At 40.9% G+C, this 26,864-nt stretch overlaps 2 protein-coding genes across 4 annotated transcripts; both read left to right on the top strand.

Annotated features, from left to right (window-relative positions):
• Nucleotides 1-870: 870 nt before the first annotated feature.
• pld7 (phospholipase D family, member 7) lies at nt 871-9,526 on the top strand. Of its 2 annotated transcripts, none has more exons than XM_079838424.1 (11): nt 871-1,226; nt 1,640-2,530; nt 3,409-3,593; nt 3,681-3,864; nt 4,029-4,143; nt 4,255-4,382; nt 6,319-6,522; nt 6,860-6,999; nt 8,388-8,553; nt 8,649-8,748; nt 8,955-9,526. In XM_079838424.1, exons 1-11 carry the CDS (start codon nt 1,224-1,226, stop codon nt 9,158-9,160), a joined length of 2,322 nt encoding a protein of 773 aa, XP_079694550.1. In that variant the 5' UTR covers nt 871-1,223; the 3' UTR covers nt 9,161-9,526. The 2 variants fall into 2 exon arrangements, with proteins under 2 accessions (XP_079694550.1, XP_079694549.1); XM_079838423.1 differs by having other exon boundaries at nt 1,011-1,226; nt 3,406-3,593.
• Nucleotides 9,527-10,902: 1,376 nt separating this feature from the next.
• lman2 (lectin, mannose-binding 2) lies at nt 10,903-21,974 on the top strand. 2 transcript variants are annotated; one of them, XM_079839234.1, is made up of 8 exons: nt 10,903-11,132; nt 12,872-12,990; nt 16,089-16,206; nt 16,415-16,497; nt 18,953-19,114; nt 20,596-20,710; nt 20,796-20,915; nt 21,015-21,974. In XM_079839234.1, the coding sequence occupies exons 1-8, from the start codon at nt 10,946-10,948 to the stop codon at nt 21,173-21,175; spliced, it is 1,065 nt and encodes a 354-aa protein (XP_079695360.1). In that variant the 5' UTR covers nt 10,903-10,945; the 3' UTR covers nt 21,176-21,974. The 2 variants fall into 2 exon arrangements, with proteins under 2 accessions (XP_079695360.1, XP_079695361.1); XM_079839235.1 differs by lacking the exon at nt 16,415-16,497 and adding an exon at nt 16,537-16,616 and having other exon boundaries at nt 10,906-11,132.
• Nucleotides 21,975-26,864: the final 4,890 nt, after the last annotated feature.

Genomic DNA, 26,864 nt, shown 5'->3' with positions numbered 1-26,864 from the left:
CTAGGTGAAAAATTATGCTTGTAGGCCAGTATCCATGCCATGAGAGGTTTTTCAAGAAATTTTGCTAGCTTAACTGTTTGTTTGTTTTCAATTGAACAATTACACTTAAATAAAAATGAGAGGTCGTCCAATTGCTTGAATAGATCGGCTAGTTGGGAAAGGAATTCCAAATACTGTTTTTATTCTTTAAAAAACATACATTGTTTAAAGCATCATAACTCACTCAACACCTCTAAACCACCATGATCTTTGGAATTGCATAACATTTCTTTTCTCAGATAATGTGGCTTGTTTTTCCAAATAAAATCAAAAAGCATTTTATCAAATTGTTTGGTAACTCTAGGGGGAATATCCAATGCTAACTACACAGACTAATCTGGAGATTCCTTCAGCTTTTGACAAAAGTACCCGCCCCTGAATTGAAAAATCCCTTTATAACCACATATTAAACCTCTTACAAGTTTTGTTAATAAAAACTAATTTTACATATAACTCCCAGATGTTACCTGATTTGTAATTTGAATTATTTATTCATATTCATTCTTAGCCCTGCTACATCAGAAAAATCTTTTATACATTTCGCTCATTGCATTACCGCACTTGGCCTGCAGAGGAGCCCTCAATCAACGCCATGGTACTAGTACTGGCGGTTAGTTCAAGTTTGCGCCATCAAATAACCGTCATGTCAGCTGTTATTTATTCCTATCATTATCATTTATACCTGCTTTTCATCACACGAACTGATTAAAGCGCGCAAATCAACAGTCTGTTTTAAATAACAGGTTTTTAAGTTATATATACTCTGTAATTAATGAACTCATCATTTCATAACATTAACCTGAATTCTGTCAGTCGCACTGATCTACGGTCAGTAATAGATTCGCAGGCTGTGAGTCAGAGGTGGTTTGTAACGTCTGAACTCATAGCGTGTTAGTAGGCGAGGTTTTTCTTCCTCACTTTTTCCTCTCGCTCGCTCTCTCACTCTCTCTCTCTTTTCTTCACTATACCGCACTGTGTGAGCTGTAGTTCTGCAGCCACGTCGCAGACAGAAACAGCATCGGCTTTACACACCTCTTCCACACTGTATCCGCCTAACTGGACCGACAACAAGTTTACAACCTCGTGCAGATAGGCATACGTTTTGTTTAACGTATAAGTTACCTTTTTTATTTTTGAAAATAGTGACTCGTTACGGATAAGTTAACAAGTTCTCGGCTGTGGTCATGGTGAGTAGCTTGCGTGCTAGCTCGGGTTTCAAACTTGCTGGCTTAGTGTTTAAAAAGGTTACAGCTTTTTTTCTATAGCGTTTAAATATTTCAGTTTGTCGTACACACCTTCTACTGACCTTGCTTGATGTTAGACAAACGTTTGTTCCGGTAATTACTTATTTGCTAACCAGTCTTGCATTTAGAGATCAAGAGATGTGGATCTATCTATCTATCTATCTATCTATCTATCTATCTATCTATCTATCTATCTATCTATCTATCTATCTATCTATCTATCTATCTATCTATCTATCTATCTATCTATCTATCTATCTATCTATCTACCAAAGTGTAAAAAGAATGTGTACAAACAACAAATTACATATATGTTACCCATTATATTATGTTTTTGCATTCAACTTATGCTATAGGAACCAGAGGATGTACATTTTAGATCAGCAGAACATTTGATAGACGAGGAAGATAATGAGAAAGCAACACCCGAGATGAAGGAGGATGGAGAGGAATCCCGTAAAGCAGGGAGACCACCGTTGTCCCGTATCCCTACCTTTCAAAGCTCCCTGGGCCGCAAGAGAGTCATCGTCCAGAGTGCAGAGTCATCACAGAAGACGGATGGATCCAGCCAGCAGGGCCAAAAAGAGAAAGCTGGCTCTACAGAGGCTGGAAGATTGAAAATGTCAGTATCTGGGGGGAAAGAAAAAGCACTGCCCATCCCATCAGCTCGTTTACCCACAAGCCTCGCTGATGTTCTCTTTCAAGGTGATATCTCGGATCACACCTCCCCAAAAATAGATCAATCCCTTGATCAAATGACTGAGATTATAAAAGACCCTGATCAGGCTGACATGTCACTGCAGCGACCCCCACTCAGGGACATCTATGAGACCAATGATCTTGTCGTAGAGCCCGTTTCCGAATTTGAAACTGCAAGTGGAGAGACCGTATCAGAAGATGAGCAGATGTCGGGACAGGATGCTGCTGTAGAGGATCTGAGCTCATGCTCCTCTGATGATCAACGCGAGGCCTCGGATCAAGCTTGCAAAGAGACTTTGAGAGAGGAAAAAGGAAATGTATCCCAATTACAACAGACAGAAGAAAATCGTGTCACAGAGAATAATGTGAAACAGTGCTTTGTTTCAGATAACGATGATGGATCCACACTTAGTGGTCAGGAGGAAACTGCTAAGATGCAGAAACCTAAAGATAGTAAAAAATGCTTTAAAGAAACACGACAGGGAATCAAAACTGCCGATACTACTCACACCAAACACACCCAGGCAAAAACGTGCACACCCTCAAAGGTGAGGTGAATCATATTACATGCAATATGCAAAATTAATGGGGTTTGCTTAGGCAAGCATACTATTATTGTTCATTGTAAGGGTTAGAGATTTGAGCTACCCTCTAATCCTAAAGTATTAAACCTCCTGAAAGGCATGCTATGGAACAGACAGATTTACCTTCAAGAAGGGAATCTCTGCGAATCATTATTCAGTATTTTTTTCTTGTCCAGTATAAATATCTATACATTTTAAATTAATATACAATTACTTAAGAAGCAACATGGCATTAGATACTGCTTCTGCTGAATGATTTATCAAAATAAAGCCAGTTTTCTGTTTAAAACATGGAAAAATATCAGCCAATGGGGTAAGAAAAGTAATCTTGTTTCCCTTTAAATTACTCTTTGTCTTTTTACTCCAATGGAATATATTTATTATTGTTTTAAGCTCAACTCATGTAATTGTTATACATTTTTTGAATAAAAAGAGTCAATATACTAAGCCATTTTGCTCCTCAAGTAAATGTATCTTTATTAAAAATGTTGAGATGTTTTTTTACTGGAAAACATGACAAAATTACTTGGTAAGAAAGAAAAAATCTGCAGACCAGAATGTTTTTCTCTGGAGTCTGGACTAATTTGACCACTTTGATTTGCATACACATACAAATTCGAAGTATTTGAGTCTAGTTGCCTCAAAGTATTTGTTTTGCCATCAAAGACAGAACAGAATTTCAACAGAACAGGATATGAGAAATAAAAAAGCCACAAAACTGTAATTTCATCAGTAACAGACATTTGCATATTTCTTGTTAGATAGATGTTTGCATAAGATAATAGCATGTCTTTCTTTTTATATTGTTTTATTGTCATATTCATTTTATATTGTTTTAGCAGACAAAAGGAAGGAGCTTTTCCCTTTTCTGCCTCGTGCCCTCCATTCTGCTTCTCTTCGGTGGATTTGCATTGCACATCTGGCAGTATGGAGTCCCTAAATCTATGTCACACCTGATGTCACAACTGGAACTGCACTGGCTGGAAAGTTTCTGGATTCCTCAAGAGACGTGCATCTCTGACTGTAGGTGAGGAAACGGGTCCTTAAGTATTTTTTAAGTATCTAAATGGCGAGTTTAAGATATTTGAATGTGTTTCTAAATGTTCTTCATCAGGCTCACTCTTGTTGAGAGTGTCCCTGAGGGCCTCAGCTTCCCTTCCGGCTCGCCACACCTGCCAAGCATTTCAGAGACTTGGACTAATCTATTAAACAGAGCAAACAGCTCTGTCCACATTGGTGCTTTCTATTTCACACTCCGAGATTCAGACCTTGGCCTTACAGAACCCTCGTCTGTGCTGGTATGTTGTGCCATGAACATTTTACTGTGCATAAGTAAGAATAATGCACTCTAGGCTCCAGAACATTTGTCACTGGCATATGATCTAGTAAGATGTGGATAATAATAGGAAAGGATTGATTCTGATTATATGGGAAAGGCAGTTAATATCTATCTTCTCTATAGGGCAAAAAAGTGTTCAACCATCTGAAGCAGCTGGAACCAAAAGGAGTGAAGTTGAAGATTGCAGTAAACGCCCCTCAGCCATACATTGCAGACACAGACGAACTGGTAGCAACAGGTACAGCAGCATGTCGATTGCACGTTTACATGCATACACTGAGAATTGTAAGAGGTTGAATGATTTGGAATGGATGTTATGCATCCTGACTTGCTTTGTGCTTTCTCTCAGGGGCTGAGGTCAGGGGAGTTGACCTACAGAGCATCACTGGAGGCATTTTGCACACCAAACTGTGGGTTGTGGATAAGAAGCATATGTATTTAGGGAGCGCAAACATGGATTGGCGTTCTCTTACCCAGGTGAGTCCAAGGCTGCATCCGGAAGCTGAAAAATGCCACATTCTGTCACAGAAATACCTTTATCTGATCGATTTTTGAAAGCAACATAGATGTATCCTTCGCTGCCTATGATATCCCACAACCCTGTGTGTTAAGCCCAGGACACACCTACAATCGGCTGTCAGGCAACGTCAGGCCGTTTTTTAGCATCAACTGACTTTTTCGGTGTGTTCTGCACTGTTGGCTCTGGTCGGACAGTGTTGGGTTTTTTTGGGGGGCCGATTCAACATGTAGAATCGGCGTCGGGCCGTCTGTGATTGGCTGATTAGCTGTTCAGCTTAGTGAATGAGTCAGATAGAAGGCTGTTCTAATTCGAAGTCATCTTACCTGAGTATTCCTGAGCAAATATTTTAATTAATATGAGTGGAGTAGAATAAAGAAAGTGATCCGCACGCTGCTTTGTTTACCGTTTGTGTATCTGCAGTTTCGGTTTCCCTTTTTGAATGACGAATATAGATGACTATATCTGCAGAAATAGTCTCATTTACACGCAGACGCAGAACGTGCGCGATAGCTGACCGTCGGCAGTAGTTTTCTCGGTGTGTCCAAGTGCAATTTTTTTGACCCGAGGTGACAACACAGTCGGCTTTCATCAGAGCTAGTTCTTTGGCATCAGTTTGGTGTGTCCCTACCTTTTAGATTCCGTGACAGTAGAGCTAAACAAAATTAAAACATGTAAAAAAAAAAAAAAATTCTGAAATGTACGATTGGTGGTCAGTTTGTGTGTAAATGTATGTTTTTAATCAACCTTTTCCACTTTTCAATTTTCTAGTGAGAAATTAATAAATATTCACTTAGTTTTCACCAAGTGGCAACCTCCCGCAATTTCTCTTGAAGCCAATACGGAAGTGATATATACTGCAATTCATCGACTGGCCGCTAGGGACAGGCTCCAGAAGGGAGCAGAATCTCATTGAGCCCCATGTTAAAATGCCCAACTTTACAGCAGATTAAAACATGTTTACAGCCTGGTACAAATTGTGGTTTTGGTCTATACGGCAAATTTTGCCCTTCGTGACAACTGTGAGGGGGGTGAATTTCGTTTACATTATATAAAGCCTTAAAGTTCTGCATAATTAAGGGCGTAGCCACTTTGAGTGATAGGTGGATAGCCATTTATCTGCTGTCTGTTAGTCATCGTGTCACCTCAGCTCCACCCACATCCCGCCTCTTTGCACATTTTCTGTTATCCGGGAGTGACGCGCTGCCAAGATGGCAACGGCCAGCTCGTCCCTACTTTATGCTTCAAAACTGCTCATCAAAATCCTATGGGTGACGTCACGGACACTACGTCCATATTTTTTTACAGTCTATGGTTATCACCAAAGCTTGCGCTTGTTGTTGTAACGTGCACAACGAATGAGATAAGTAACAAACACAGTATTTATTAAATCCAAACACTCAGGAGATTGCAGGAGAAAAACATTAACACAACCACGTTAACATAGACGATACCGGACAAGGGAACTGAAAGAACTGAACAAGGCGTAAAGAAAGTGAACAGGAACAGGTGTGTGCAAACTAATACCAACCTAGGAAACTAACTAGGAACTCAGACTGGCTAAACAGGAATGTGAGGTACCTTTGTGCAAAAAAACACTGCCTGCAAAGTCATTGCCTGATAGGGCAGCTTTTGGATGCAGCCAATATCAATCACTATCATTATCTTATTGAATGGTTAATGGGTTTTCTTTTAATTCACTATCCCAGTGCATTTTATTAGACAATAACAGGGATAAATAATGCCTGTCCTGGAGTGCTCCTGTCCTGCAGAGTTTTGCTCCAGGGTTGGGTTACCTATACCTGGACTATAATGTCGAAATGACCATCAACCCAAATAAACAATCCTCTATAAATATGTATGCAGATGCTGAAATATAGTCAATATTTCTAATAGGTGAAAGAGGTTGGAGTGACGGTGGAAGACTGCAGCTGTCTTGCACAGGACGCTTCACGGATATTTGACGTGTACTGGGACATTGGAGCTCAGAAGAATGGATCTCTACCTCCCTTCTGGCCGGGCCGTTTCTCTGCGCTCTCCAGTTCTAAGTACCCATTAGCTGTTACATTCAACGGTGTCCCTGCACGTGTCTATTTGTCTGTGAGTTGTGTTTCTCTCACAAGTTGACTTTGTTGTTTGGTCTGTTTTTTGTTCACCATATTCATAATATATTTTTTTTTCATGGCATGTTTTGCAATCATTTTATTCAACCCGTTCACAATTCCACTCATTCTCTGACTTTTGTGCTGGCACATTTTATGCATTGCGTAGAAATGTTGTCTCTTTGTCATATTGCCACCCTTTTCACTTTTTAATGAATACATTGCATGGACCGTATGTTTGTCTTATATCATTAATTTGTGTTTGTTTCGAAACATGACACATGCATTTTTGGTGTGTGCAGAAATTGAGTTTGTTCTTTGACTTGTTCTTTTAGAGTTCCCCTCCTCCTTTATCATCACATGGCCGTTCTGATGACCTCTCAAGCATCCTGTCAGTGATTGCTGATGCTGAGCGCTTTGTCTATGTATCTGTGATGGACTACCTTCCCATGTCCCAGTTCACGGAGCCCAATCGGTAATCTTTACCATTTGATATTGAGTAAAACTAAAACCATAAAAATAGAAAGAAACACTAAAGAAAATGAAAGAAATATTGCCCCTATTATGCTATTTTAAAGGTTCCTAATTTTGTTTTGGAGGTCTCCTACAATAGGCTTTAGTTCAATCAACTTTAGTTTTCTCATTGCTGACATTCCAGCATCACCTCTTTTCTCACAGTGTCTGAAACAGTTCGATAAAGGATTCGGTCTCTCTAAACTCCTCCTTTCTGAGAGCCTACTCTGCTCTGATTGGTCAGATGGCCTAGGCTTTTGTGATTAGTCTACCACTTACAGCGTATGTCGGAAATTAAGCGGCCATTACCAAAACTGAATTTCAGCTCCAGAGGCTTCCTCAGCACTTTATGCACCGTGATATGAACAATAACGATGACGTCGGTTACCTTATCAATTCGAGCCCTAGTCCTCATCCTTTGAAAGTGCAGAAAACAGCATCTTCTCAACATGTTCACACTATGAACCAAACTCGGGTCATTGTTAGGGGTTTAATGATACACTCGTGTCACTGGTTTCTTGAAAAATATATTCATTTGTGTTTTGAAGTTAAATAAAAATCACATAGGTTTGAAATGACATGAGGGTGAGTAGATGACAGAATTCAAATTTTCGAGTGAATTGTACCTTATAAATTCAGTAAGCTGAGCCTTGGATAAAACGAACTATATCACAAAGAACATTGTTTACATCAACGATGTATATCGTCGCATTTTTATATCGCGATATCTCGATATATGATGCACCGTTACACCCCTAGTCATTGCAGATGTTGTTTGTGGACAGCCATGTAGGTTTGAATAGAAAGTATTATTTCGGTACTTTCTATTATTATTTCGGCAATTCCGGTTCTTTCTTTTGGGAGACAATAACAACATTTATTGAGGACTTTGATTTTTGAAACACACCTTTTACATTCAAAGACAGATATATTACACAATACATGAAAGGTAATATCTGGAAAAGCATAATAGAGGCACTACTTTGGCAAACAGCTAGCAGCCAAAGCGACATTTCTCATTTTGATATACTAAAATAACTAAAACAGGAATTTAAACAAAATAAAAAAAGTGTAGATATTTTAAAAAACAAAATAACAGCTAATAAAAATGACACAAAATTGCTGAAACTTAAATAAAAATGGAAAATAAACGAATTAAAAATAATAATAATAATAATAATAATAATAATAGTATCTCAATACTAAAATATCATTGGTGGGAACAATAATTCCATTAACTAAAGTAAGTTAATTTAATTTGAAAATGTATTTAGTGCACAAATGTGGCTTAGTTTGACTAGTTGAAAGATTGTTTTCTATGATTTTTATAATGTTTTTTATGCCATGTAGGTTTTGGCCTGTCATCGACACAGCCCTCCGTGAGGCTGCTTGTACCAGAGGTGTTGAGGTGAAGCTGTTGGTCAGTTGCTGGAGTCACTCTCCGGGTGCCATGTTTGTCTTTCTTCAGTCTCTGTCAGTCCTCAACAAGCCCCCTCTGAGCTGCAACATTCATACTGTACGTTTCTCTGTGCTCTTTATATTTTGAAAAATATATATTTTTAAATCCAGGCATTGCTGATGATTTAATGTTGATAAACATTTCACATGCAGAAAGTTTTCGAGGTGCCCTCAACACGAGAGCAGCAGAGGATTCCGTTTGCACGTGTCAACCATGCCAAGTACATGGTGACTGATCGAGTTGTTTACATTGGTATGTTAGCTGTCTACATGCACAATTTTCACACACATTGCAGCGACCTGATGGCAGGTTTGGCGCTGAATCATAAAAACCTGCCAACAGAAACAGTCCATGTTTACATATACGATTGAAGCACTTTGAATATGAGTTATGCAATAAAGTGGATGTCAGATTTATAATCCTGCTTCGATGATCGATTGTCATATTGTGTTTTACAGGAACTTCCAACTGGTCTGAGAATTACTTCACCCAGACGGCAGGGGTTGGGCTTGTTGTGAATCAGACAGGTTCTGCGGTGGGGAAGGGCCAGCAAACCGTTCAGATGCAGTTGCAGAAGATTTTCCAGAGGGATTGGCATTCAGAATTTGCCCAACCCCTCACTGATGTTCACGCAGAACATTGTAGCGGAAAAACGCTTACGTAATGTACCATGCTCTTTATTTGCTATGTTGCTAAGCACCAGGATTACAAAAACATCAAAAACCAAAAAACTCTTCCCTGCGGCATTCCTGCCTACTGATAATTTATTTATGTTTTATGTATGTGCCAAAAGGATGCTGTGCATTTCTAATGTTTGTTATAAATATGACGTATATTAATTCTTTCTCTTTTTTTCATCAAGTGCATTTATTGTATATTTGCATTATGTGACATTTGCCAGAATAAGGACAAGGTCCTTGAGCAAGCACTGATCTATGATGTTGAACTGGTTAAACATGCATGTTAATGAAATTATGTAATGGGTGCCTTGGCTGTAAAGTTTGTTTTCAAAATAAAACTACTTTTCAGTAAGAAAATACTTGTGTGCTGTTGTTCCGAAATGGTTTTTAATGTATTTAATTTGTTAGGTCTTTTAGTTTAAATATTTTTTTTTATAGATTACATTACAGTTTAATGCATCTACATTTACCTTACTTAGAAAAAAAAGATGTCTGCCACTTTACAGACAAGCTGATACTCAGCTCTACAGCTAATTTGAGACATTTACTTTAAAAATAAAAGTGAATTTACCAAAATGTGTACTATATATATGTGCAAGCTAATTGATAAACAGTATTTTACAACAAAATATGGGTCGTTGACGTGCAATTTTCACTGTCAGACAAGATAAAAATTATTATAATTAGTATTGTCATCATTTAAAATGCAGTAAATGGTTAAACATGTCTTTGTCTTACATGGACCAGTTGATATAAAAACTGCTATGTCTAGATTTTTTTACATTTTTGAGGCAAATCTCAGAATTGTCCTATGGTGTGACTGTCTCAAGCACGGTTAAATAAATTACAACTTTTATAAATTAAAAAGAAAAGCATACAAATGTTAATACCTCAGGAATAATTTTGAAACCATGTCCTCCTGCGTGACACCATATCCTGATTTTAAGTTCCACGGACAAGTTTAATTAGTTGAAGGAATCCATTCAAGGTCGTGTTACTGTGAAGGCCATGCCGTGCACATGTTTTGTCTCAGAATTGTTCAAATATTTAGCTTTTTTTCACCACTATAAAAGTGTTCTGTTGTCCTTTGGTGCGACACCCCTATTGTTCTTCATTCTTTCTGTCACACCAAAGGACACATTTCAGTAAAAATGATCAAAAAACTGTGAAAGAAATGACAAAGTAGACCCCTTATATTTTCTCAAACACCAGGGGCCAGTTGCATAAACTAAGCCATTATGTTAAGACAGTGTCTTAAGATCTAGTATGAGCCACTAGCAGTTAGGCAAGTGGCATTCAGTCTTACTTTTCGTATCAAATTAGGCCAGTCTATGTTTTTATATAACTGATTTAAAAAAATTATGAACAGTCTTAAAGAAAAAAAAAATGTAGGCTATGTCTAACTTGTAAGACTAGTCTTAACGGTTTATGCAACCGGCCCCAGACTTCACACTACATAATATGTTTTTTTTTTTTTTTTGGTGCATATTATTTAGTGGTGTTTAACAAAAAAGCATTTTTACTGCTTATTTGTCAACTACCCATATATCAAAATAAAACAAAACAATTCAACTTGAATTGAAGTAAAAGAAAGAGGAAAACTTAAGTGTCTCAAAACCTTTTGAGCCTCCCACCTAGGCGTTAGAGTGCTCGTGCCTATGATTCCCAATTATGCTAACTAGGTAGGCAGCTCACTAGGCTTTGAAACGCAGCCCGCGTCTTCTTCGCTGCGCAGGAAGTGAAGGCGCGGAGGAAGGAAGACGTTAAAAATGGCACGAGAAAGAAGCCCAGCTTTGTGGCTTCACACTCAACAAAGTGTAACTCGTAAAATGCCGGTGTGTCACAGAATACTATTACTTTTATGGCTAGTCCACTTTTCTTCCGTATATTCCGATATAACGGACGGGAATGCGGAGCACTTGAAGCGGGAGCACTCGCTCATTAAACCCTATCAGGGTGAGTAGCAGCTGTAGCTAGTGTTGTGGTTTATTGACGTAATTTAGCCTCATCATCACTAACGTGTTTTAAGCTATCTCTTCACTAACTTACCTTGAGGAGGATGTCACCTTTCATTTTGTAATGTCATGGCTCATGTATTTTATTGGGAACATGTACCGCAGGGATATAAGTAGTTTACAGTCTTTACAGGAACACAACTTAGTGTAAACAAAACTAGTCAGCGCCTTTATTTGAACAGATGAGGGTGGTTTGCATTAATAGTGCAGGTAGTAATGGAATCTGCCTTCACACGCAGTCAGAGCATGCAAATTGTCAAAACGCTATTGGTTAGTTCTTGCATAGCACTGTTTTGTACGTACATTGGGGTCCAAATATTTAAAAACAAACAGAAAGCAAATTTGTTTATGAATTAAAATCAAATTAAAGTTTTATGTGAGAATGCTCCAGAGAGCATCTTGTGCTTCAGTGAAAGCAAAAACACAATGATCGTCTGTACAAAAGGCACATTCACAATTTCACAAATATATAATATTTCATATTCATTTTATGTTACAAAATTAAGAGGATTACCAAGTTCACTGGAAAAATGATCCCATTACATTTAAGGTAATAAAAAAAATCAAAAGCTGCCAGAAATGTGCAGTAAAAACTACTGTGATGGTGTTTCCAGTATTGCAGAATGCCTGTAAAACTTGTAACCATATGTTTTATTCAGCCATGTTAATATACCAATCTACTTGAACTAACAAAATCTGATATGTACCTTAAAATGTGCTGACAGCCACTGTGATAATACAGTTTTTTTATGGAAGCTTCTTTCCGCCACAAAATAAAACATTTGAAAAGATAATTGCAACCTTTTTAACTCGCAATTGTGAGTTTACATATCATAACGTCAGAATTGCAAGATAATTGCAGAAACAAGCTTCCATAAGTTTTCAATCACGTCAATGTATTTGAGATTTTCTATCACTTGTCAATTTCAAATGTTTTATATAGTAATTAAAATTTTATGGATTGTGATATTAACCTTGTGTTTGCCATGTATATAGTCTCAATGCTAACATGGCGTCAAAAATGTAACAATCAAATGCAGGTTGCAATAGGAAGCCACGCGATGAATCAGAGTTCATGGTAAGTGGCCTGTTCATAAAACATGGTCAATACTTTTATGAAGATGGTGCACAGTCATGAACACAAAACACCATCAGAGTAACACATATGATGCTAAAAAAATGAAATGAACAATAATTAAATAACATCAAATGTAACACTAAACCCCCTAATTAACATTAACTGATAACCAAAAGTGAGAAGATGTTTTTTAAAGTGAAGTATAATCATATGTGATATCACAGGGGCTTCTGGGAATGTCCTTTTACTTTTACTTTTACTTTTTTTTTACTGTAAATGATATGGTATTTAATCGTTTTACATCCAAAAACATACATTTGACAGACTATTTCACAGTAAAATGACATATGTTGTTAAACCATTAAAAAAAAGGTTCACTGATAACTTTTTTTTATTAATTTTTTTTTTTTTTTTACAGTGTATAAAGTCTCCGGCTTTTGAAGCCCAGTGAATGTGATGTCTAGATTCATGTTTTTCTCATGATGTTCTCATGGTTTACAGCGTGTGTACATATGCTTCACTTTACACTTTTGTGACTGACATCCAAGACACCGTGAACAAACTAAATAAATGATATGAATATTAATTTTTCTGATGATCAGGTGTTGGAACGAGTCCCTCAAGTCAGTGGGACTTTTGGGGAAGTACTTTAGTAACCAGCCAGTATGTCCGTCTAACTCCGGATGAGAGGAGCAAACATGGGTCCATCTGGAATACAGTGGTGAGTAAAACTGCATTGAATACCTACAGCTGCGGTTCCCAAACTTTTTATGTCAGCCAATCCCCTTAGACATAAAATATTTATTGAAGTACCTCTTGATATTTTAATAATTCAATAATTTAACCACACATTGTTCACTGTTCTCTGATGCCACTTAATGGTCAAATGACATGCAAGTAAATTGATTTTTTTTTAAAAAACATTTTTACAAGATGTAATTTAAGTCTCAGGTGTCCCCAGAATGTGTCTGAGGTTTCAGCTTAAAATGCCCCACATATCATTTATAAATCCATGTTGTAAATACCCATTTCTGGCTACAGTCAAGAACAGGCAGTTTTTCTGCCTGTGCCTTTAAATGCAAATGAACTGCTGTGTGCCGCCCCCTCTCCACACAGTTCCTGCCTCAATCAAAACCAAGCAGACATCTTGTAATCCGATTATCATCTATATCGTGATCACTCTCATAGTTCTTTCATCATTAAAGTTTATTATTTCCACGTGTTTTAAAGTAATATTAGTTTAAACTTCTAATGGATTGTTTGTTGAGCGCACTTATCTGAAGCACACACACACACACACACAGAAAACTGACTGCCAGACGTCAAGTTTCGTGAGTAATTTTGTTGAGGCAAAGACGCATGAGCTTCTCGAGCGCCACACATCCCTTTTTCAGAGACATTGCTAGAAAGTTTGTTGTTCGGTTGGATATGGCAATAGCAAAGAAAGTAAAATGAGGAGCGTACAGAGAGAGAAAGAGAGAACTCTCTTCTGTTGCATGCTCTTGATTGCTGATCGTTCACTCAGCACACATGCGTCATTTAGATTAAAGCTAAATTGAATGCACAAGTAAAAACATGAACCATTACATGTTTTATGTAGCCTATAGTAATGTGGTTCCCTACATTACTACAGGAAAGCGGTACAGTAATCACATGAGCGCAAACATCCGAAGGGCGTGCCCAGAAAAGCAGCGCCTCAGACAGCGAGTAAATAACCTATTAAATTGCGTTCTCTTTCATGTCTTTGCTCTTGAACGGACAAATTCACACGAAATGATGTCAAAATGCCTGTATAGTAGGCTTGCTACGATAGTCGGTGTTACCGGTGTCCAGACTCAACACCGGTTACATCACTTGCCCACCGTGGCACCGCCCACCGTCTTTTTGATTTTTTTATAGTAATAAAATAATTTAGTTCAGTTAGAGAACAGACAGTACAAATAAAAACTGAACGTATCTGCTTAATAAAGCAGGATCCGACTGTGAGTCTCGGCAGCGGCAGGAGTCATTTATCAGATTTAAGAGTGAGGAGCTGACTGAGATGATCGCGGAAGATTTGGTTTCAAAGCGAAACGTAAAAGCGCCTATTTAAGGGAGTTTGTCATTTGTTTTGTTGTTGTGTTTTTCATTAAAAAATAATAGGCTAATGAACCCACAATTCAAGCAACCCGCAGCCGAATTGGCGCTAATTCAAAACCGAAAGTAAAATGTGCATGGCCGCACAGAGCGCGCATTGTTTACTTTCGCCTGGCTCCGCAGTACGAGCCTCCGCGCTACGCTGACTGCGCGCATTTATTTTTGCAGCGCGCACCGAGTATAAACAAGGCTTTACGGACGAACTGTTATTCATTCATGGTGTGCATCTCAATCATAGACTGATCGATGCTTGATCAGTGCCCTGACTAGGGAACTGATTGAGACGCACCCATGGCCTCACAGAGCGCACATTTACAGACGAGCTGTCATTCACGGTGTGTGCGCACTGGTGCGTTTTCAATCCAGAGCGGTCGTGTGCATGTTACTTTCGATTAGATAGAATTAGTGATTTAAAAGCCTCCGCCGGTGATACCGGTATTGTCACACATCCATTAACCGGTGGGGAAATTTCCTCACCGTCACATCCCTACTGTATAGGTAAGTATCCTTGTGAAACAGTCGGTTTACTTGGGTCTTGTGAGTGTAAACAGTTGAAAAGAAAATGTGCGTGTAACAGTATGTTGGATACGTGCAATAATAATAAACCAATCAGTCTCCATCAACACTTTTTTTCAGAGAGGAATCCTTTTATTTTTAATATTTAAAAATATTTGTGCGCCCCTGTGCGTGTAATAAGCAGAGTGTTCGCGTGTACCTCCGGCTATATGCGCATATTACTAACGTTAAATGTCAATGGCACAGTTTTTTTCAGTTGCCTCAATATAGCAACGCGCCAACAATGCGCCTGAACACCTCGTTTTCAGACCAGGATGTTTACAGTCTAGCTCTAAACGTTCACTGTTCTATTACATTAAAGATCAAATATGATAGAGCAATAATATGAACAGTGAGCGTAACAGTAGCTCCTACAATACATTTTATCAGGCATACTTAGGCATGAAAATAAGAGAAGATATCTATTTGCTACTTGTAAACAAAGAAGCTGGCGAACAGCGGTCTTTCGAATCGGCTTTAGCCGCGACTCTCAATGACTTGGAGTTAAGCTTTTCTTTGAGGAAAGAACAAAGAACGGCACTGAAGTCATTCGTAAGAGAGGATGTCTTCAGAGTTTTGCCGACCGGATACAGCAACAGTTTAATCTATCAACTAGCTCCGCTTCACCTTCTTCGTGGCTCTGGTTGGTTGTAGCGCTATCGTATTGCGTGCAGAGGGAATTTGAAAGACAACCATTTATCCCGCCCCTCGGATTGAGCCCTGCCAATGGTGTGTTCCCAGACCCAAAATCTTGATGTGGGTCTGGCTTGTCAGGCCATTCCTAATTTTATTTTACACTAAAAGTTGCAATACTAATATTTATGTCTTAGATGCGGTCACATTGGTGAAATGTCGGGTGAAATTTCACAGCCAAATAATTGTCATTGCACATTGTCAAACACATCTCACACTTGCTTTCAAACCAAGCATCTTCCTGTTGATCAACTCGGCAAATTCATGTATCCAACTTGATCCCGATGCAAAATCTTTCACCCTCACACGAAATTCCCGATCATGTGATTTCCTATTGAAATCAATGGTTTTTGAATGCGAAAATGCCCTAAAACACAGCATCTTATCAAACGTGAAACAAAGCTTGAGTAATGTTAATTTTCTGCCTTTTTTTAGCCATGCTATTTGAAGGATTGGGAGATGCATGTGCAGTTTAAAGTTCACGGATCAGGGAAGAAGAATCTCCATGGAGATGGCTTTGCCGTTTGGTACACGAAGGAGAGACTACATTCTGGTAAGTTTGAAAGCTGTGATCCTGTGAAGGAAAATTGCAGGTTCGGGTCCCGTTTTAAGCATTTTCTCTGACCATTTCCATTGTGCACGTCATGATTTTATCTGTAATGAGTTATAATGCTGTCTATTTGTGTGTGTAGTCCATCTGTGATCCATTTGCAAGTCAGCTCTTTCTTCCCTGCAGTTGATTGTGTCATGCTTTCATTTAGGCCCAGTCTTTGGAAACCAAGACCATTTTGTAGGCCTGGCTATTTTTGTGGATACCTTCCGTAATGATCTCCAAGGAATGGATGTAAGTGTGCCGTACTCATGGCTCCTTCTTTCTCTACAGGCACCGTGTTTGGAAGTAGTGCCAATTTCCATGGGTTGGCCATTTTTATAGACACATACCCTAACGATGAGGCTCCGGATGTGAGTTGAGAGATGTAAAATGTTTGTGTTTTTTTTTTTTTTTTTTTTTTTTTACCTTCATTTGAATGAAAGCTTTGCTTTTTCATGATCAGAAATTGACTTGAGACTAAATTCAAAGATATCTAGATCCAAACTAGCAAATATGTTTTGAGGCTTTAAGAATACTTGACTTCTGGCATGTTTGGTCTGCTTCTGGTCATCTGAGCTTTTGTCCTCATCTTTAAGGGATAGTTTGAATAGGATTATGTGCCAGGTATTTTCATTCAGACGATGAACTGAGAGAAACAGTCCTTATATATTTTATTTGGACTATCCCTTCACTCTTTTGAATTTGTTTCGAAATGATCTGTCAACGCTTATTTTTCAAATAAGCAATGCTTTCTTTGTTTTGCCTGCATCATGTGGTCCATGTCATTTTCTTACCCTCATCGTTCATAATTTGTTGATGAATAATTTTGTGAAAAATATTCACAATGTTGATTATTTTGATTTCAGTAGTTTACAGTGACCTTTTATAAATTTAGATAATTTGTTTGATTCAGGAACAGCTGTGTAAAGGTACAAAGTACCATTTTTGTGTCAACAATAGACCCTTTTCACATTTCCGGGTTTCTCAGAACGGAAGTCGTCATAGTTGGGTTAACTTTTATAGCTGTGAATGCGAGAATACCAGGCACGTGCAGAGGGGGGGGGGCTTTGGGTGCTCGAGCCCCTGCCCTTTTTCAAAATGAATCAAAAGTGCCCCTCTCAGCCAAATATCAATGATAATATCGTGGTCAATAAAACTAAATAAATGTGATTATTATAACATGATAATGTATACAATAGTAACGGACGGCTCAAAAGTCGGACAATTTCTGTTGAGGCGTTGCCATAACGCGTTGCGTTGCGTGCGTTTTGATTGACAGCTGATTTCCCACTGTTCGGAAACGGCTCTCGAGTCAAATATGGTCCTTTCAGAGAGTGTGTGGCCTCACGGGAAAAAAGTAAACCAATATTTTTTTTTTTCATCCATAATCAGAGCTAATGTGTTGATTTAATTACAGATCTATATATGATATATTTTAAAGTATTACACAATTCACCAATGCCCGTTTGTCATGTATATACACCAACCAATCGTGATCTGGCAAAGCAAGTTCAAATTCCTTTGGGCGATGTGAAGCGGTAATTTTCTGTTCTTATTCATAAATCGGTTGAAAATTACATGGACAGACGAACTAACGTTTGTGGAACGATTTCCTGCGGTTTGGCTCATTTTATAAATTGCATCACTGACAAAATGGATTTTAACGGACAACAAACAAATCACTGCACAAAACCACAGCAGCAGTAAAAGTCGCATTAATGGTAAGTAGTGTTAAATTCACTTGTATTTATGTATATTGATACACCGTTTACTATTTCATGAAACTATCAAAACCCAAGTGCCACAGGCCTATTATGTGAAGTGTAGGCTGGCGAAATGGTTACGTGAAAGGACTTTATTTAACTTTACCATTTTTGAATATTATGCAGCATTATGAAAGAAGTCTCTTATGTTCATCAAGCCTGCATTTATTTGATAAAAACAGCAATATTGCGAAATATATTAAAATAATGGTTTTCTATTTTAAAATAATTTAAAATATAATTTATTCCTGTGATCACAGCTGTATTTTCAGCATCATTACTCCACTCTTCAGTGTCACATGATCATTCAGAAATCATTCTAATATGAGGATTTAATGTCAATGATGGAAACTGTGATACTCTTTTCAAGATTGTTGGATTAATACAAAGTTAAAAAGAACATAATGTAATAATATTTCACAATATTAGGCTACTGTTTTTCCTGTATTTTTGATTAAATAAATGCAGGCTTGATGAGCATAATATATATATATAGCCCCTTTTTTACATTTGAGCCCCTGCCCCTGAAGAACTCTCTGCACGGCCCTGGAGAATACATTAAATATAATGTTTGTGTGCCCATTTGCTCAAATAGCAAAAGAAAAACGCCACAATAGTGATTTCAAAACTTTCAAAAAGAGGGAAAAAATAGTGAGATTGATAACGGCAGTGAAAAGAGAGAAATGTACATTTTTACCTTCACTCCCATAGACGCTGTATTCGAAACACCCTCACGGCAGCGGTAACATGTTTTTTTTATAATTTGATGGAAAAGTAATAAAATACAAAGTATAAGCCTTTTAAATGTACATGCATTTAAAAAAAAATTTAAAAACAGAAAACTTTGATGACCGTTAAAACGTGTCATCACAGTCTGTGAAAAGGGTCTATATAGGCATAAATCAATGGAATAAATTTGATTCATATTCATTTTGGTCCTCTAGCGCTCTTTTCCCTATATTTCTGCAATGGTGAGCAACGGCTCCTTGCCGTATGATCACGGGAAAGACGGCCGGTCTACTGAATTGGGAGGGTGCTCTGTGGAAGTCAGAAACAAAGATCATGACACATACCTGGCTGTTAGATACTCCAAAGGCAGACTCACGGTAAGAGCTCAATAATTGTAAATACAGTGATAATCAGGATGTAATATTGTGAAATGTTTACAATTTAAAAGAACTGTTTAAAATTGTAATTATAAAATGTAATTTATTCCTGTGATGTCTAAGCTGAATTTTCAGCACCATTACTCCAGTCTTCAGTGTCACATGATCCTTCGGAAATCATTGTAATATGTGCTGCTCAAGAAACATTTCTTCTTATTGTCAATGTTGAAAACTGTTGCACTGCTTAGTATTGCGTGGAAACAGTGATAATAGTTTATCAGGATTCTTTGATTCAATAGAAAGTTGAAAAGAACAGCATTCATTTGAAAATGTTTTGTTATATATTTACACCATAAATGTTTGTACTGTCACTTTTGATCAATTTAACGCATCCCTGCTGAATAAAAGTATCAATTTCATTATAAAAAATAAAAACAATACTGACCCTTTACGTTAACACCTTACTTACTTTTGAACGTTCACAACAAGGACGATAACTAACTATAGCAATAAAGATCTAGTTCTAACTATAAGACTAGAATAGCAGAATTCACAATTCAACTATAATGATTACGGGATAGAGGAACAATATTGTTGCCATCACTTTCAGAATAATTTTTTTTCCAGCTGATGAACGATAAAAACATTTGAATGGATTCTGATTGGCTGTCATTTACATGACAACAGCGTTTTTTGGGGCCTGAAAACTCAAACTTTTGAAAACGGTTTTAAAAGTACAAGTTTATTTTTAAATGATGATATAATTGTCAAAAATGTGTGAAAACGGTGACATCATCTATAGGTCTATATGTGCGTAGTGTTTCTTTAACAAAGTGACCATCAAATACTGGCCTGGATTTAGTATAATACAGTGTTTTAGTCGTTTTTATGGATCCGTGTGAACGAGGCTTGTTTTGACATTGTTGTCTGTACGCGAAAAACACAAAGGAAACATTTTCTTTCCCCCGTTTTCAGTACATCGTTGCCGTGTATATGTACCCTAAAACTGCAGATGACATAACTGCAGTGTCTGCTTATAATAAACAGAACTATGTCTTGTCTTGGTGTGTACTCTTTTATATAGTTATAGTTATTGCTCTTGGTGTGAATGGGCCTGAAGTGTATATACAGTCGTCACCAACAGTGTCCTTGAGCAAGGCACTTTACTCCATGTTGCTCCATGGGGATTGTCCCGGTAATAAGTGCACTGTAAGTCGCTTTGGATAAAAGCGTCTGCCAAATGCATAAATATACATTTTATATTGTTTTATACTGGCCGTTTCATTTTGGCTCTGAAACAATCATGACCATTTTTTTCATGACTTTCGTTTTCCATTTCCTGAACCTTTCATACTTTAAAGAAATGCCCCTTCACATCTGAAATGTGGAGATGTTTTGAGTTCCTTATGATAAAAGTCCTTTAATATATGAGGTGATTATGTAGAGGTTTTTCACAGCTACTTTATATTATGTTTTCACAGATTATGGTAGATGTGGATGACCGGAACGACTGGAAAGAATGTATTGATATTGGGGGCGTCCGCCTCCCCACAGGATACTACTTTGGGGCTTCTGCGGCCACAGGAGATCTCTCTGGTAAGTGTTACTCAGAAATCTCCACAGCCCACAGTAGTCCTGATGCCTTTTGCCAGACCTCACTGGCACGGTTTCTTCTGTGCAGATAACCATGACATCATCTCCATGAAGATGTACCAGCTGATGGTTGAACATACTCCTGAGGAGGACAACCTGGACTGGACGAAGATTGAGCCAAGTGTCAGTCTCCTCAAGTCGCCAAAAGGTAACACTGCTGATGTGTAGTTGCGGACATATTCGAATTGTTGGCGGAAGAATTTTTCATTCAATTGCTTGTCTTGTCATGTCTTCTCCCGCAAAACAGACAATATTGATGATCCAACGGGAAATTTCCGAAGCTCACCCCTCACTGGCTGGAAGGTCTTCCTACTTCTGCTGTGTGCCCTGCTGGGAATTGTGGTTTGTGCAGTTGTTGGTGCTGTGGTCTTTCAGAAGCGTCAGGAGAGGAACAAGAGGTTCTACTAAAATCCGGATTTGAAAGAACTCAAGATTGTAGGTGAAAAACATTAATGTGAATTCCGAACAGCTGTACAAATGTTGATATTGCTGAAGTGCTGATTGGAAGGAACGCTGGTTTGAATCTATTGAGTAAGATTGGTGGCTTCAAAGAAACCTTTCTTTATGTTGGTCTGTCTGATTTTGGTCTGCTTGCGTATAGTAGATTACACATTTCAAATGTGTTCTACAGTAGTACATCTTTATTTCTGTGTACACACTACGACTCTAAATTCTTGGTGGTTTACATTTTTTTTAAAATAGTTTTTAACCCTTAATCTGTTTCATTGTTCTGTTCTGATCTGGAGTGCTAATGTTGTTTAAGAGGGCTTTAATGGACTGCAAAAGAAATCAATCTAATGAAAGTGTTCCCTTAAATTGATCAAATCAATGTAAATATTTTAGCTAATATTTTCATATTTTAATTATTAGAAGTTAGTGCCCCCAATCCCTTTTCTCTGCAGTATATTGTCAGGTTTTTTTTTTGTTGTTGTTGTTTTTTTACAATATTGAACAAAAAAAGAAAACATTTTTTATTTTACTTCAGGATAACAAGAAAAATCAGCCTTGTGTGTTTTTGTTTCTTACACCCTTTTGCTGTTCTTTTTTGTTTGTTTCGGGGTTTTTTTGCGCGCCTATGAAAGAATCTATTGCAATGCACTGATTTACAACAGTTTCTGAAAGGAGTTCCCAAAAGATGTTGGAGAGCCAATGGGTAGTGACTGTAAAATGATGCTTTTGGTGAGAAAATAAAGCAGCTTTAACAGTTAACTTGTTTGTTTTCTATATATTCATCTTAAACCACTAACAATTAATTTCCAGGACCAAGATAATTATTTGGCGAATATTTTAGTGTACTAAAAATGTCGCAAACTCTGGACCGATACAAATTCGTATCATTTTGTCGCTGTCAACAGTTGAATGAAGCTCTGTCACATCTGGCAAAACAGTTGATTTAGTGCAAATTTGAGCATTTCATTCTGTGAATCTTCTAGTAGTTCTAACTACAACCTCGGTGTGATGACAAAAACATTGGTCCTTTGACTGGACTGTATACTTACACCCTCATTTTCATTTGTTTTTAATTAAATTTGGCATCTGACTAGTAACCATTTAAATAATTAAATGTAGTAATTAAATTAATTTGATATATCACTAAAGTTGCTTTTGAAGCGATCTGTGTTGTAAAAAGCGCTATATAAATGAAGGTGACTAATGACTTAATTTTTAAAAGAATGTCTAATTAATCATTTTAGTTTGTATGTAGTCAATGTTTGAATTTAACACCCATACATATTATCTTGATAACATACACACAGATAGTCAGTAATAAAGAAGGGGAGAAACAAAAACATTACAAGCAATAAACAGAGCGTCAAGAGCAAGTTTCTTGGGAGACCATCAGTTCTCTTACGAGAGGTTCTCTCGTATTGCGTAAGTTCCTTACGCATCGGGAAAGTTTTCTTTCTTCGAGATTACTGAAAAACTCAAAATTATCCTTAATTTTGTAATATTGTCAACGCAGTGCGGCAGCCTGGCAGACCATAGCAGGCTATTCCAGCGTGCTATTGGCTGCTCTGCTGGCAACTGCAGCAGCCTATCGGTGAGCCCGCGTGACGTGGCGACCAATGAGGGCGCTTCGTGCCCACCTGGCTTCATTTGCCTACAGGTGGGGCGTGGCCACGTGTATATAAGCGGGGCTCACGGGCTGCATATTCTATTTTCTGTTCTTCAGCGAAGCTCTTCGCATCGCTGGATCTGGGACCCGCCGTCGTTGACCGCACAGCACAGCAAGCTTAGGACAGCGCCTGAAGAAGCCGGCTGCATTTTCGCCACCTTCAGCCTTCCGTGCCTGCTCTGCTATCCGGCAGCATTATATCCTTTTATTGCTCAAGTGTTGTCGCCGCTGCGTCACACTTTCCCAAAAAGAGCCGAGCGTTTGTTTCAAAATGTCTCGTTCCCTCTGCGGCTCGTGTCACGTGCCGCTCAGTTCCGGAGACCGCCACGTGATTTGCGCTCTCTGCCTGGGCCGCGATCACGCCGCTGCCGCACTCCTTGCCGGCGGATGCCCGGAGTGCGAGGACTTGACGATGTCGACCCTGCGGGCTCGACTCGATCAGTTCGAGGATGACATCCATTCTGTCCCTGTTAAGCCGCGCAAGAAGAAGCGCCGCTCGCAGCGGACACCGGAGTTCACGGAGAAGAGCTCGCCGGAACCTTTCCCGCCAGCTTCTCTCTCGCCTTCCCCGCCCCCACCCCAGGCCGCCATGTCTGTTGCCGCCTCCGGGGATGAGGCGGATGCGGCTGAGGAACGCGCCGACAGCTGCTCCATCATGGCATCCGACAGCGAGGATTGGTCCTCCGCGGCCTCTTCAGTCCGGGCCTTCGGACGCTCTCGAGCGGGTGAGGACGCGGAACTCTTGCGCCTTCTCACCCGGGCTGTCGAGCAGCTAGGCCTCGATTGGTCTCCGCCGAAGGTGGCAGCACCGAATCGGCTCGACGGATGTTTCCTCAACAGTCGCCGCCGCGCGCCCACCTCCAGGACTGCACCTTTCCTGCCTGAACTTCACGAGGAGCTCGCGAAGTCCTGGAACGCGCCACTTTCCGCGAGGGTTTCGTCTCAAGCATCTTCGACGCTCTCACAAGTTGACGGCGCTGCTGAGAAAGGGGATCGTCGATCGCTTTTCCGAGGTACAGAAGACGTCTCAAGCCATGAACCTCTTTCTGCCTCGACTCCCCGGCGCTAGCAATAGCTCCGCCGCTCGCCGTCCTCGTGACCAGCCAGCGCCGAGCTCCGCGCAGCGCCCAGCGCGGCCCCCTTCGTCTCAGCGAAGACCGAGCGGCCGCGCCAGATCGCGCTCTTCCAGCAGAGGCAAGCCGCCTCCCCCCAGGGGACCCCGGCCTAGGATCGCGCTGAAGCCCGAGCCTCCAAAGTCCTCCTAGCCAGAGGGGGGAAACGACGGTTAAGTCCCGCCGCGGCCGGACCACCGCCAAAACTATTTTCCCTGTCAGCCCCCACCACTGTGGCTGCTGCAGATGGTTCTCACGCAGCCAACGAGCCGGCAAAACTGCCCTCTCGCCTGTCTACAAACGCCGTTTTTACGGCGAACCAGATAATTCACAAAAGTAGCATTTTTTCTGGTTGCACGGCTCACGCCGTATGCGTTTCAAATGCAGTAAACGTGCCCACTTGTCTGTGTTCACCTCTGCACCCAAGCACCACAAATCCACAAATGTCTCTCACTCACATAAAGCGGCCACCGGCCGCTCGAGTGCCAAAGTTAGGTCATGTGTCCGCTTATTTGCGCCCACGCCTAATCACAACACGCGCTGTCACACAGCCACCCCTAACCGGTCATGTTCCACGCGTAAGAGTTGTGCCCGCTCTAACGCGCTCACACATTTTCGTGAACATTCTGCCCCCGGCGCCACACGCCGCGCTACACACCATTTGTTCTCCGCCCAAGGTGGCCGAAACGACGAGTGTAGGGCCGCACACAAGTCACTCCCCGCTCGAAGCGGCAGAGATACAGTGTGTAGGGCGGCCAGCCATCGCGAGCGATCGGCTGGCCCACAGCACAGAGAGCGCGCGCATTGCGCCCGCCCCTCCTATACAGGCCGTCAAACCCGCGAAGCGCGGCGTTTCGAGCCCGGAGGCCGTTCTATCCCGTGTGGCACACGCGAGAGCGTGGGAAGCCATTCCAGGTGTATCAGAATGGGTGCTGAGAACAGTGAAGCACGGCTTCACTCTGCAGTTCGCTCGCCGCCCTCCGCGCTTCTGTGCGCGTACAGAGACGAGAGTGAGCGAGGAAGTAGCACATCTACTTCGAGCGGAGATAGCCACACTGCTGTGCAAAGGGGCTATAGAACCGGTTCCCCATTCTATGAGCGAGTCAGGCTTTTACAGCCGGTATTTTCTCGTTCCGAAAAGGGATGGGTCGCTCAGACCGATTCTGGATCTGAGGCGTCTGAACAAAGCTCTTATGAAAAGATCGTTCAAGATGCTCACGACCAAGCAGATCCTCGCGCATATTCGCCCGAGAGACTGGCTAATTTCCCTAGACTTGAAAGACGCATACTTTCAAATCAAGATAACGCCGCGTCACAGGCCATTCTTATGATTCGCCTTCGACGGTCAGGCCTATCAATACACCGTCCTGCCATTCGGCCTGTCACTAGCACCCCGTATATTTACGAAGTGCATGGACGCGGCCCTCCCTCCCCTGAGAAGTTTTGAATTATCTGGACGATTGGCTCATCCTGGCACAGTCAGAGGCCGAGCTCCTCGCCCACAGGGCAGTGCTGCTCAGCCATTTGGACAGCCTGGGGCTCATTGGTGCCCACGCAATCAACCTCATTTCTGGGCTTGAATCTGGACACTGTGGCAATGTTAGACCGCCTGTCACCCCTACGCGCGCGTCGAGTTCGACGCATGGCCGCGTACTTCCAGCCGGGCAAAATCGCACCTCAAAGTTTTTCAGTGGATGCTGGGACACATGGCCTCAGTCAGGTTAAACGCTCGAGTGCTCGAAACGCTCGAGTGGCCTGGGCGTCCGGGGGCTTCCGGATCAGAGTGACTCAGAGCTGTGTTTCAGCTCTGGAACCCTGGTTAGTAGCCGACTGGTACCGGCAGGGAGTGACGATGGGAGCCATCTCACACCGCAAGGTTATCTCGACGGACGCCTCCACCTCGGGTTGGGGCGCCGTTTTCGAGGGCAAATCGGCTTTCGGCCTCTGGTCGAGCCGGGAAAAACTCCTACACTCATTTCATTTTCATTTATGCATTTGGCAGACGCTTTTATCCAAAGCGACTTACAGTGCCTGTATTACAGGGACAATTCCCCTGGAGCAACGTGGAGTAAAGTGCCTTGCTCAAGGACACACTGGTGGCGACTACTGGGATCAAACCAGCAACCTTATGCATATCAAATCAGTGGTTTAACCCACTGGACCACCATCTCCACAGATCTACACATAAACTGTTTGGAGATGATAGCGGTAGAGAACGCGCTCAAGCAGTTTCTCCCTCTTATACGAGGCCACCATGTATTGGTCCGGTCGGACAATACCACGGTGGTATCCTACGTGAACCGGCAGAGCGGTGTCAGATCCAGTTGTCTGGGCAATCTGACAGAGCGCCTGCTCACGTGGGCACACAGCTCGCTGCGCTCGCTAAGGGCCGCGCACGTACCGGGCCAACTCAACGTGGGCCTGGACAAGCTGTCCAGGGGCCTCATTCTCCCAGGCGAATGGTCCTTGCACAACCAGACAGTCCAGCTGGTATGGCGCCTATTCGGCAGAGCGGAGCTCGACCTCTTTGCAACGAGAGAAAACGCTCGCTGCCCGAAGTTTCTATCCAAAAGCGAGGATGCGCTGTCCCAGCCTTGGCCCAGCCTCCCGCTGTATGCTTTCCCGCCGATTTCCCTATTGCCCCAGGTTATAGCGAAGATCAGGGAGACGCGCCGCCCGGTGCTCCTTGTAGCGCCGCGCTGGGAGAACCAGATTTGGTACCCAGAGCTGGTGAAGCTGTCGCACTCACCCCCATGGCCAGTTCCGCTGAGAGCAGACCTCCTCTCTCAAGCCGGAGGGTCAGTTTGGCATCCCCATCCAGAGCGATGGTCTCTGCATGTATGGGTGACCAACGGATATCCGTTGACCT

Source organism: Gobio gobio (assembly GCF_949357685.1).
Source record: "Gobio gobio genome assembly, chromosome: 16".
Lineage (NCBI taxonomy): Eukaryota > Metazoa > Chordata > Actinopteri > Cypriniformes > Gobionidae > Gobio > Gobio gobio.
This window is presented reverse-complemented; position numbering and strand designations above follow the sequence as displayed.

Bases quoted from the DNA above. Each gene is read 5' to 3' on its own strand.
- pld7 (XM_079838423.1), top strand. The intron at 6,523-6,859 runs GTGAGTTGTGTT...TTGTTCTTTTAG, and splicing joins CTGCACGTGTCTATTTGTCT to AGTTCCCCTCCTCCTTTATC. The intron at 8,554-8,648 runs GTACGTTTCTCT...TTTCACATGCAG, and splicing joins TGAGCTGCAACATTCATACT to AAAGTTTTCGAGGTGCCCTC.
- lman2 (XM_079839234.1), top strand. From the start codon at position 10,946: ATGGCACGAGAAAGAAGCCCAGCTTTGTGGCTTCACACTCAACAAAGT. The intron at 12,991-16,088 runs GTGAGTAAAACT...GCCTTTTTTTAG, and splicing joins GGTCCATCTGGAATACAGTG to CCATGCTATTTGAAGGATTG. The intron at 20,916-21,014 runs GTAACACTGCTG...CCCGCAAAACAG, and splicing joins TCTCCTCAAGTCGCCAAAAG to ACAATATTGATGATCCAACG.